This window comes from Athene cunicularia (assembly GCF_003259725.1).
Source record: "Athene cunicularia isolate RWA chromosome 3 unlocalized genomic scaffold, athCun1 chr3_part1, whole genome shotgun sequence".
NCBI classification, from domain to species: Eukaryota; Metazoa; Chordata; class Aves; order Strigiformes; family Strigidae; genus Athene; species Athene cunicularia.
Window position 1 is genome coordinate 70,091,002 of NW_020799097.1, and position 12,502 is coordinate 70,103,503.

General features: G+C 38.2%; 1 protein-coding gene across 1 annotated transcript; it reads right to left on the reverse strand.

Annotated features, from left to right (window-relative positions):
• Positions 1-6,241: 6,241 nt before the first annotated feature.
• Positions 6,242-10,084, reverse strand: ARMT1 (acidic residue methyltransferase 1). The gene is made up of 3 exons (XM_026845642.1): positions 9,804-10,084; positions 8,172-8,337; positions 6,242-7,199 (listed from the first exon to the last, which is right to left on the reverse strand). The coding sequence occupies exons 1-3, from the start codon at positions 10,082-10,084 to the stop codon at positions 6,432-6,434; spliced, it is 1,215 nt and encodes a 404-aa protein (XP_026701443.1). The 3' UTR covers positions 6,242-6,431.
• Positions 10,085-12,502: the final 2,418 nt, after the last annotated feature.

Below are 12,502 nucleotides of genomic sequence, written 5' to 3' on the forward strand. Positions count from 1 at the left end.
CACACATGTACAGAAACTCCCTGATTTGCACTGGAAAACTAGCTCCTGCTAACGGTTCATCATGATCCAGAAAAGTAGCAGCAACACTTCCAAGGTCCAAAGCCAATGCCACTGGTGCAGTCACAGCTGCATATCCAACACATCCCAAAGGTGTTCAAGTGCAGCTCTAATTCAAGATTGCTTGAAATCAAGAATATAGCCAATTGCAGATGAACACTTTTTGTTCACATAAAGATGCTCACAGAAAGTTGTAGGCCTTCCTCTGCCTGGAGGAATTTGAACTTTATCTGTCTGCCTATTCCATAACCTTAGGCCATGGGCACACATACTCCCTGGGTTGAAAGAGGGCCATTACACAGACAACACAAGTCACTGGACAAAAGGAAGAGCAGGTGAAGGGATCCCTCAGCCATCTTGAGGGAGTACTCCTGCATGCTTTACACACACAGATCCTCGACCAAAATAACAATTATACTGTATAGAAGCCATCTAGGACCAGAACCCAGTACATCTCCTGATCTATGACAGCTAACACATTTTCTTGTGAAGTGGGAGATAAAAGCTGAAACCTATTCCAGGCCATGAATGGCTGTTAAAAACCGGTTGTTTCCTGACAACCTTCTGTACACACCACTGAAGGAAAGCATGGATTTACGAGTTTACAGGTCCATCTCTGCTGCATTAATATACACAAGCATTTTAAAGATTGAGCCTTGCTCAACTATTTCAAGGGAACTCTATGTGATTACCCCCAGCACAGTATTTATTCTGTATGTTAACAGCTAAGGGTACAGAAAGCCTTTCTCTGCAGGTGCCTGAAGTTCAGTGGAGACAGTTTGGAGATGTTCCTGTGCCTTGTGCCAGCATTAAACAGCACTGCACACACAGGGTTTCTGTACAGCCATTTCCATACACAGAATAGGAGGCCTGGATGCCCTCTGCCTCTACTCCATCATCCAGTTTGCCTAGGTGTCAGGCACTGTATCTCCACAGTTGGTAAGAAGCAAGTCTTCCTTTAAAATAAATCCCTGAGCAAAATACCACAGTTGCAGGCAAAACTCAGTGTGAACCACACACTGAAAGATGCAACTGTGTCATCAGCTCCTTTATCAATTATAGTCACTTAGAAATCATCAGCCTTAGCATGATAGTATGGGAGTAATCAATTAGTTAACATTAAAAAGGCAAACCAAAAAGTCCACAATATATACCTTGACGTATCTTACCTTAGGCTGCTCAGCTTTTAATCTTTTACTTCATCGAAGACTTGGATGAATTAAGTGGAATCCCAGGAAAGATAAAAGAAATTCCTACAAGAATGAAATTTTTTCTTCACATGAAATCTGAATGACGATGATTATTTAGCTTACTGAAAAATGCTAAAACAAAAGCAGCATACAAATACTGAATATGTTTATTCATCCTATATGATCATGACATTTTATACTTTTCCAGTGGAAACAAAATCAAACGAACCAAAATTTAAAAAAAAAAGTGTAAACAAAACCCCTTTTCACAACATATCTGCAGAATTCACAACTGTAAAGCTGAGACAGAATGTAGATTAATTCATCTATATAATTTATTTAACTGGCCTTTTTATTTGCAGGGCTGACAGAAATAGAAATACATCTGTATCAGCTAAAACAGAAATTCACAGAAGTTTTGAAAACTTGTTTTAGGGGAAAAATCCCACAACCAAACAGGAAAACATAAACAGTCCCTGGTATAGGAGGTTTTTTTTTTTTCCCCCACACCATATTAGAAAGAAATAAAAGGACCATTTTTAACCAGCACATTTTCACAGTTTTATTTTAAAAACCTTAGGTGAGTCTTAGGTGATTTGGAACTTGTATTTTTGTTTTAAACAACAATCATCCCAAACTTCTGTTCTGTAACTTTGGGTAAACAGAAGACTTGTAAGCAAACTAACTGTTTAATGAAAAAAATTTACAGTTCTGTACAAAATTTGGAATTTGTATTTTAGACATAACTTTCATGCAACAGAGTGAACATTTTTCCTGTGCTGTCTGACAGAGTACAGGAGATAAGTATGCTTCACATGGAACAAATAGGCAAGTAGTTTAACCATGAATACAAATACTCTGTGAACTTCAAAGGAACTATTTCAACAATAGTTAGGGTTTATGCATCAGTAAGGTGTGTAAAACAAAGTGATTTGGAAATATTTTAGTTACAGCAAGCGTAACACAAAGACATTTCAATTTTTGCTGAGAAGGCATGAAGCACCTATCCTGATAAGGACACATTCAGCTGCACCAACCTTAATACATAATTACCAGATACATTTTAAGAGATTCTCAATGCTTTGCAAGGTTTTGAAATTTGAACAAGACTGTTGGAATAGTAACAAGGTAAAAACTTCCCTAATACTGCCATGTCTCAATGGAGAGGAACATTTTATGATACCCATCTCTTGCATCTGTATCTTTCAAACTCTCATTGGATAAATATGCCTTACAGGTTTTTTGTATAAAATCTGTTTCAGAGCAAAAAAATTCAGGAACCAAGACCTCAATTATTTTAAGTGGGCTTTCTCAGCCACTGAAATAGTATAATGATGTTTGACCTTTGCACAAAAATTATGTAATTTATTTCAATATTCTTGCAACAGTTTCCAGTCATACAATCAATTTATTTTCCACACTAATTTATTTGAAGCCTTATATACACATGGAATTACTGTATATATATATTATATAATGAATTATCTCATATTCAGACAGATGTGTGTACTGGCTTTCACTGTGCCTGTGACATTACTCTCCCTCGTGGTTCGTCACAAATGAAAATCATTGCTGTCTAAAGCTGATTTACAAAGACAGTTGCTCAAAAGGTAGAATAAAAAAATACAAGTCAAAAGATGCTGGTCTGTTGTGGTCCTCAGAATTACTGAAACTGCCCTTGTTTTTGCTATAAATATTCATATGGCACATGAAATTAAAATCTTAAGAATCTGGGTATACAAATCAGTAGCTTCTGAGTTATGCTGTACAAACATTTTGGGCAATTGGTTGTAACATGTACAGAAGCAACCTTGAATACTCAAGAAAAATTATGCTATGTTATAGCATATGCTATTATTATACTGTATGCTTTATGTTGAGTAACAGTAAATTCCACCTAAATGCAGTAGGCACATGCTGCCATTTCCCGAAGCTGCATTACACAAGTAATTAACAGAGTATCTACAAAAGCATTTCCTACTTTCAACTACACTGCAGCTAACCCAACAGCAGAGCACAGTGCCTCATCAGAGTATGTCTTCACCACTTCTTTGTGGCATAGGAAAATATAACACTGGCATTACAGAACCTTTTTTTTTTTTTTTCATAGAATCAATCCAAATTTTACAAAAATATAGCCAACTAACAAACTGAAAAGTATGCTGTATATTCAGTTCTGTCTATAGATAGGAAATTACAGCTACAGAAGCCAAGCAATTAAGGATTTGGAAGTTACTGCTGTGCATTCCTCACGTAACTATGTTGTCACACTGTATATTACCATATAAACTTCTCTGTGTGAGGGACAAAAGATGAAAAGTCCTCACTTATTAAACTGGAGAACAGAACTAATTTCATTTTTTTTTTTCAGCATGACATCATGTCTTAGATTAACATTTGAATGTTAATCTAAGAATTACATGTTTTACGGTACCTACAAAGTCACCACCCTACTTCCTGACAAGTATTAATACAATAATCTCCAATGAGATGATTCAGTAATACTGAGCAAATACTGCTGCATCTTCTGATTTAGCATTTTGTAGGATTTTTTTTATCGTAACTTCAGAATATTTTCCTGATCTACACTGTGAGCTCCCAGAAGTAACAGCTTGAAAGCAACATGAGCACAGATTAATAACCAGGAAAAAATGAAACCAAGTTTCTCAGCATGCACAAGGACTGTGTAAGAGGCAAATCTGTTCTTCAAGGGTGGCCTCAACAATTAAACAATCCCTTCTCTTGTCCATTACACACTTTTAAACCCTCCAGCAAATTAAGTCAGTGCTATACAGACAATCTGTCCACAGGCAAAGCAGATTTCTTCCCCTAATCATTCTGTCTCTCTGAAGAAGGTGGGAAGTTTCCATTGCACATATTCCACAAGTTTCATCCCTCTGTTCTTGAGCCAAAGTTGTTGCTTCGAAGTGCATTTGAAACAAGTTAACAGCATTTTCACAGATGAGAAACTGAGGCTCCAGTGCCCAGATTCATCACGTTGTTTATGTATTTGATTAAAGCACCAAAGCTGGAGTCCCCCTGAGCTCTCTTCAGTCAGAGACCTTCAGCAATCTGACCTTCAGCTCTCTTGGCTGGATTTCTGATTTACAGAGTTTAATCAGGTGCCTAAGGATGAGCACGAATTTATCCTTTATGAGTACTAAGCCAGAGATACAAAGGAGATGAAAATACTACACCCAGGTCTCAAAAGTAGAACCCTACCTATAATATGACATTGCCTCCTGAAATTACAAGCGTCTTAGTTTTTGAATACTTGACCTTGCAAATTTAAGATATTAATATACTTTCAGATGTAAGATGGCCACCACAAACACAAATAATCAAAATCATAAGTAGTTGGAGCATATTTATTCACTGTATAGATCTTTATTGTATAAGCACGATAAGCAGCAGCAGATTCTCTCCACTTCAGAAGACACGCTTGGCCAGTGATTTCACTGACCAGAAGGGGAATCCAGCTTCATTTTCAAAGCCTGAAATAGTACAAAATAGTGCCCCATCTTCCCCTTGCCACTTCTTTAGGCTTGCCGATGCTTATCCTTGTTTTAGGTTAACTGTAAGCGCAAAAGTCTTTCTAAATCCACTTTCTACCACAGTCATTCTCATTGCCTTGCACTAGCACCACTTCCAGAACGTACTCAAACAAGGCCACTTCTGTGCCCTCCTTTTCACTGTGTAAGACATAAGCAGAATGGAAAAGGAAGTTTCTCTACTGTTTACTCTTGCTCTCTATGACATGGCCACTTTGGCTACCAGGGGTGAGTTCACCTCATTTTACCAGCTCTAGAGAAGAGCATAACCCAGTTAAGTCTCTATGGGTAATTCTGCCACCATTTTCTAACAAACCTGTGGTTATCACTGGCATTACATTAGTCCCCTATCAAAGACCCTATTTCAAACCACAGAAGTACATTAAGACTTGACAGAACCTATTTTTAATTTTTCCTTTATAAATGAATAATGCATTTACACCTTCATTTTACTTCACTCTGAATATCCACTAAAATATCCCTGAATTTTCAAAAAATTCCAAGTAATTTGAGACCAGGGTATACAAGAAAATGGGCACCTTACAATTAAAATTTGTAGCAACCTGTATGGCATATGCTTCTCTAGCATATACTTCTCAGTGCAACTGGGGCTGTTGTTTCCCCTGTGAAAATTATGGCATCCTTCTTAAAAAATACAAATACATTTGACAAATAAGAGAATTATCACAGTGGAAAGAAGCAGCAGTGCTTGAACCACAAACATCACTGACAGGCCACCTTTAATTCAAATCTGTATTAAATCTAAAATCCAAACAATGTAACTGGTTGGGTTGGTTGGCTGATTTGTTCAGGGGTTTTTTTTGTGTGCTTCTTTTTGGTAGAGGTTCTTAAATAAACAACATCTTCCATGTTCGTAAACTGAGATTGTCTTTTCTCCCACTAATCTTCCTACTAGATGGGATAATTCCCCTCCTACAGGCAGCACCCACTTGTATTTTAAAATTAATATTTAATTTAAAAATCCTAAATTAATATTTACCAGGTATCACCCAAGAACTCTTTTCTTATGATACAACGAACTATACTCAAAACATCAAAACTTATTTGTCTATGGACAGAAGAAGCAAGTAAAAAACAATTTATGTATTAAAGTCTTGGTAGAAGCCAACTCAATTTTCAAGTTCTAAAATATGATCCTGCAATGGCTGCAAAGAATCTATCTGGAATTAGTCTGTGCATTCTTGAATATATTAACTTTCATGCAATGTATGGCATGCAGAGCACAAATTATCCTGAAATAAGTAAATACATGCTAACATGGGACTGAGGAAATGGTTTCTGAAGCAGATTTTTCACTTGTTAGCCATAAACTCCCATACCCACTGATGTAGAAAAAAAATATTATGGACAACTAAATGTTCATCTTAAACAGCTGCTGAATTTGGACATCAGGAAAACAAAACATACCTATATGCAGACTGATTTATGTATACAAGGACAGTTTGTAAACTTTTGCACAACACTGAAGTCTTTTGTGGAACAAAACCAACAAATCACTTAGAAGGAAAAAGTGCAAACAAAAAAGAATCTTTGCTGAAGCCAAGCATGGAACAGAGAAAGCAGTTAAAGCTCAGACTGAACGTCTCTTTCAGAATATTAGGAACCATTTTAACTAGAGGGCTGCATCAAACTGAACTACTCCATATTTTCCACTTACCATCCATTCAGGTTCAGAAGCCTGAATATGTTCACCTTGTCCAGGTTTTAGGCCAACCACAGTGTCAGATTTCAGTGTTCTCAAACTACAGAGAGGCGCAGGATGAAACTTGTTCAAGGCTTGATGAAACGGAACAGTATATTCCCATTTTCTATCTCCTGTTAACTTTCTATAGTTTAGATCACCTTTGAAAAGAAGCAAGTTTGACTTCTGTAGATCAGCATACAAGTCAGGAGCAACTTCAGCCATACTGGAAAAGTCATGCGGCAAAGTCCAAAACATGTGATCATGGTAAACCCAAACTCCCTTCTTCAAATTGCCCTCCCAGTTTATCCCACATCTAGACATCCACATATGATTAGCTGACTGCAGTTGTTTAACAGTCCAGTTAAAATCATGCTTTGTGGTATCTGACACATACCACGGAATACTTTTTCCATGAAAATGGACTTCATCAGCTAGCTTTGACGATAATAGGAAGTCAGCCAACACAAGGTCACTTACAAGTTCAAATCCAGCATTATCCAGGATTATGTCAAATCTAACATTACTTTTTTCTGTATTTCTTTTTTTGGCGTTTACAAGTAGTGACCAAAGTTTTTCCGTATCATTCACTAAGATGTAAGGTATCAGGCTTTCCAGGGACTGTAAAGGACTAGATTTCTGAGAGCTGTCCTCGCCAGCTGAAAAAGAAAGGTCACACTTATTGCCCCACAATGACACCTAGAAGGAAGAAGAAACATAAACATTTGCTAAGTGTCACTGCAGTTACATTCTAAACTTCACATGCACTAAAGACCTCATTTGTTTGTTTTTCTTTTAGGGACATGAAGGCTCCAACTCCACATTTGCCTCCAAGATTTAACACAATTCAACATCTTGTACAGAAATCTTAACAGATTTTGTCTAAGAAACCAAACAATGCTCTGTATTTATGCAGGCATCAGAAACATACATCAAAGATGGAAGATTTAGATCAATGTAAATACACTGATGATAAAGCTTAAAACACAAATATTGTCCATACTGTAATTCCAGAAAATATCAGTGGGAACAAAGAAAAATTAGTAATAAAAGCAGGTTTAGTTTTTTATTACATGCAGCCAAGTAAGAACATGTATTTTAAGTACACACTAATGAGGTCTTTATAAAGATTCATCAAATACTTTGTGTGCACTGTTGCCAGCTAATCGACTTATTTGTAATCCTATGATACTTTATATTCTACCCAAAGTCATTATTTCCCAAGAATAATGCAATTATGAAACTTTAAAACCACTTCTGGCCCAGATGCAATTTAAATTTTTTTTTTTTCAAAGAAGTCTAAAAATTTTTAGAGTATCAATAAAATGAACTGTTTTAAAATTTTATAGCTAAATAACAAAGAGGCCATCTGGAACTTGACTTAAAATGTTTTAGAGATACTGGTTGTGAGGGAGAATAAACTGGATTTTCAAATACACAATGAAGACCAGCCGTATAATGAAAATGTCATATTTTATTACAAGTAACCAAAATTTAAATATTTCCAGAGCATCAGCAATACAATAATGGCTGTCAGGATTTCACATTTTTAGAAACAAAAGAGCTATATTTTAATTTCCATATAAAGTTCAGATTCTTTATAACGTCAAGTTTTTATCTGTGACATAGGAAAGATATTTCAAATTCCTATGTTAAGCACTACTAGTTTACCTGCAATAGTTTAAAGAGTTCCTCCTGAAGTTGCTTTTCATCTAGATCTTTGATGTTTTTAAGAAGTTCCTGAAAGTAAGTGCATAAGGCAATAACAGCTTCTTGGGATTCAAAGAAATTTTGAGCCTTTCCTTCCTTAAATACGTCAAAGTTGTCAATAGGTGGGCTTAAAATAGAAGGAGAACAAATATATATTAACACACTTACCACATTTTCCATGACAGCACATGGAACACCTGGAAACGCAAGTTCGAAGCTCAGCTTTTTTAGACCATACTACAGGCCCTAGTTAGATTTTCCACTTTAATTTGTCATACTAGATTTTCACACATCTCAAAACCAGCCTGATATTGTATCTTGCTGAAACAGACAACATGCAAGACATCTTTATATTTCTAGAAATATATTCTGAAAGTAAGTGTTCAGTCACAACAATTCTGGGAACTGCACATACGGTGACAAATCTGAATTCCAGTCTTCAGACATGGAGAATTAAAACATACAAGTGAACTAATGTAGTGAATTGCTGGCCCAATTTTAAGGGTGTTTGTGTGTGCTGAAGTGTACTTCCCATACCAAAGTCTCTTACACTGATATGAAGTTATTCTTCAGAGTTTTTAACTAGGACTTTAGAAAATTAACGTGACAAAGATGACAAACCAATTCAGTTCTTGTGATATGTAAGAAATACAGACTCATCTATTATAAGACATATTCACACATACACCTTTTGAGAAAAGATGGAACTTCCACCCAAGCATATGCTTAAGAGCAGCTAAAGAATGGAGATTAAGAAACTTAAAGCTTACTAATTAAAAATATTTGCTCATTTTTTTAAGTGCGGATTCATCTCATATTTGAAGTTTTTGTTAAAAGAGTTCAAATTACACAATATATCAGTAGAAACAGCCCCATTACTGTTTGCATCTCTGTAATACTAAGGGCAAATCCAGTACACATGGAGCTTTTTTTATTTTTGGCAGCAGCAGGAACTTAAACTGCTCATTCCTACCCCATTACATTGTATTGGCACTCCTCCACAGTACGAGCACAACAAGTTTTTCCTGCCAAGTTATTTTTAACCAGGATCAGTTCCCAAAGTTCGATGCAACATATGGTCTGCAAACATTGCGGTAACTAAGAAGATGGTTGTAGAATGAACAGGGGCTGCTTAGGATGGACTGCTATAAGAAACTGTTCTCAAATGGTAACTTCACATTAAGCAGCAAAACAAATTAGAATGCCCAGCAGATTAGTGGCTCCTGATTATGGGTTTTAGACTAACATATGTTTTAAGAGGTAATTCTAGACTAACAAACCTTTTAGAAATGCTAAATAAGTTTCATATGTCAATGCACTTTAGTCCGCAAGGATAAGCTATATAGTCAAGCTTAAAGTTTTCATGTAGACAAAGTCATAGGAACTGAAGCATAAAAAACACTAATAAGCTTCAAATTCGGCTGCATGGAAGAAGAAAAAGTATTCATTTTAAATCTGAGGACAAGATGAGGGAAAAGGAATATGGTAAAAGCTTAAGACTTTCCTTTATTTTATTCCTCAGCTGTCTTCCTCCTAAAATAAAAATGGGAAAGAATAATGTTTTTTGAAGTAATATACCAAGCCAGTACTTACTTCTGTGCTAATGCTGCATGAATTCTTCGATACATATAACACTCTACATACAACCAAGGGGACTGAAACCAGCTCGGTTCCCCATTCCCATTTGATAAATTTCGTTGGTAGTCTAGGTATTGGTTCCACAGCACAGTATCAGGCAGCTCATCTTCTAAAGGGGTCACCGGTTTGTCTGTCTGCAGTTCATTCCGCAGTTTGGAGAGGAAAGATATAGCTCTCTTCTCTGCTTCAACACCTTTCTGAAATAAGTGGAGAACAAAAGTTTCTATTCTGAACATTTATTCCTGTGGAGACACAGATCAATTTTTCATGGAAGATGTAAGTGGCAAGTTTTAATTGCCAAATACAAGTCCCTGACAAATCAGAGACAAATTGAACCAAACACATTCTGGTGAATGAAGCTCATTTCACACCTAACATCCTAAAATGAATTGCATGTGGGACTTCTTTTTAGCTTGGAGTTTTTGCTGATTAGAGGGAAAGAGAATATTGAAACACTGCATGTTCAGAAGATGTTACAGTCTATTAAACACTGCATCAACACAAAAACCTGAGAAAGTGAAGAAGTTGCAGAACAGATAGATCAGAAAAAGGTTAGACAGAAAGGTGAGTTACAAAATTAATTAAAAATAATGACAAGACAAAAAGATTAAGGCAGATAAGTGTATTGGGCTTGCATGGCAAGGTTTTGGTAGTGGAGCTAGCAGGCTACAGGGGTGGCTTCTGAGAAAAGCTGCTAGAAGCTTCCCCATGTCCGACGGAGCCAGCTGGCATTGGCTCTAAGGGGGACCCACCACTGGCCAAGGCTGACCCAACCAGCGACAGTGGTAGTGCCTCTGTGATAACAGATTTAAGAGGGAACAAGTTACTGTGCAACAGCAACTGCAGCCAGAGAAAGGAGTGAGAATATGTGAGAGCAACAACCCTGCAGACACCAAGGCCAGTGAAGGAGGGAGAGGAGGTGCTCCAGGCACTGGAGCAGATTTCCCTGCAGCTCATGCTGCAGTCCGTGGTGAGGCAGCTGTGCCCCTGCAGCCATGGAGGTCCGTGGTGGAGCAGATCGTCACCTGCAGCCCATGGAGGATCCCACACCAGAGCAGGTGGATGACCAAAAGAGGCTGTGACCCTGTGGGAAGCCCACCCTACAGCAGGCTCCTGGCAGGTCCAATAGACCCATGAGGAGAGAGGAGCCCACACAGGAGCAGGCTTGCTGGCAGGACTTGTGACTCCAGCGTGGGTCCCTCATGGGGCAGTCTGCTCCTGAAGGACTGCATCCTATGGGAGGGACCCACGATGGAGAAGTTTGTGGGGACTGTCTGCCATGGGAGGGACCCTGTGCTGCAGCAGGGAAGAATGTAAGGAGACCTCCCCCCCGAGGAGGAAGGAGCAGTAGAAATCACACGTGATGAACTCACTGCAACCCCCATACCCCATCTGCCTGTGCCACTGGTGGGGAGAAGGTAGAGAAAATCAGGAGTGAAGTTAAGCCTGGGAAGAAGGGAGGGGTAGGGGAAGGTGTTTTAAGATTTAGTTTATTTCTCATCCTATTCTGATTTGAGTAATTCTGAAATAAAATCATTTCCCCAAGTTTTGCCTGTGATAGTAATTGGTGAGTGATCTCTCCCTTATCTCAACCCATGAGCATTTTGATGTATTTTCGCTCCCCTGTCCAGCTGAGGAGGAGGTGTTCTCTAAGGAGAACAGCTTTGGTGGGCACCTGGCACCCAGCTAGGGTCAACCTACCACAAGTAGTGACTAATAAGAAACCAGCAAAAACAAGTCAGCAAAGGGGTCTCAAGGGTTAAGGGGAAAAAAAAATCTCAGGCAAAAAGAGACCTTACTCTTACCTCACCATGTTCTTCAAAAAATTCATTTTTATGTCGATGCAAAGTATCAATAACTCTTGTGAGGATCTGGGGCAGTCTGTCTTTAATTGTAAAATATGCAAAGGATCTAAAAAGGAGAGGATCAAAGTTTTATTACTGGGAGGAAATGATGAAATATCTTCTATTTTTTTAAATAAATGCAAGGTCTTGAAAGTAAGTTTATGTGCCTTTAAAGCAGTTAGACACCAATAAAAAAACAACCAAACAAAAAAACCTCAAATCGGTCATGTTCCTGGATGTACTTTTAAAGAAAAAAATAATGGCAGCTTTTTCAGGGAAGAAAATGCTAGGTGACTGGCTCTGACAAAAGAGTGAAAATTGCAGTTAATTCTAGGCTAAAATACATTCTCTAATTGTTCAGTTACCCAGATGTAAAGTCAAGGAAATTTAAAATTAAAAGCACAGAATTGTTTAAGTGTCTTTTATCAACAAGTAAACCCACGCTACTTGCTCAACGCTACATACTTGCTTTACATTTTCCCCAAACGCTGTTTCTATGAGAAGGACGAGCAAAACGTGGCCCTCCCCACAGAGAGCTTGAACCCAGCTTGAAGAATTACTTTTATTTGAAGATTTCTATCCCGTCAGTCGGAACCCCAGTCTCGGGGACTCGGAACTGGCCAGTCACCCGCTACTAAACAGCGAACCCAAAGACACCAAGGAAAAACAGAAACACAGCTCAGACCCTTTCAAGGCCTATTCCGGTCAGTAACAGGCAGGCACAACCCGAGCGGTAAGCGGGGGCGAGGTGAGGCAACGCCGGCCCGGAGGGACGCCCGCCCCTGCGGCTCCGGCGAGCTGCGCGGAACC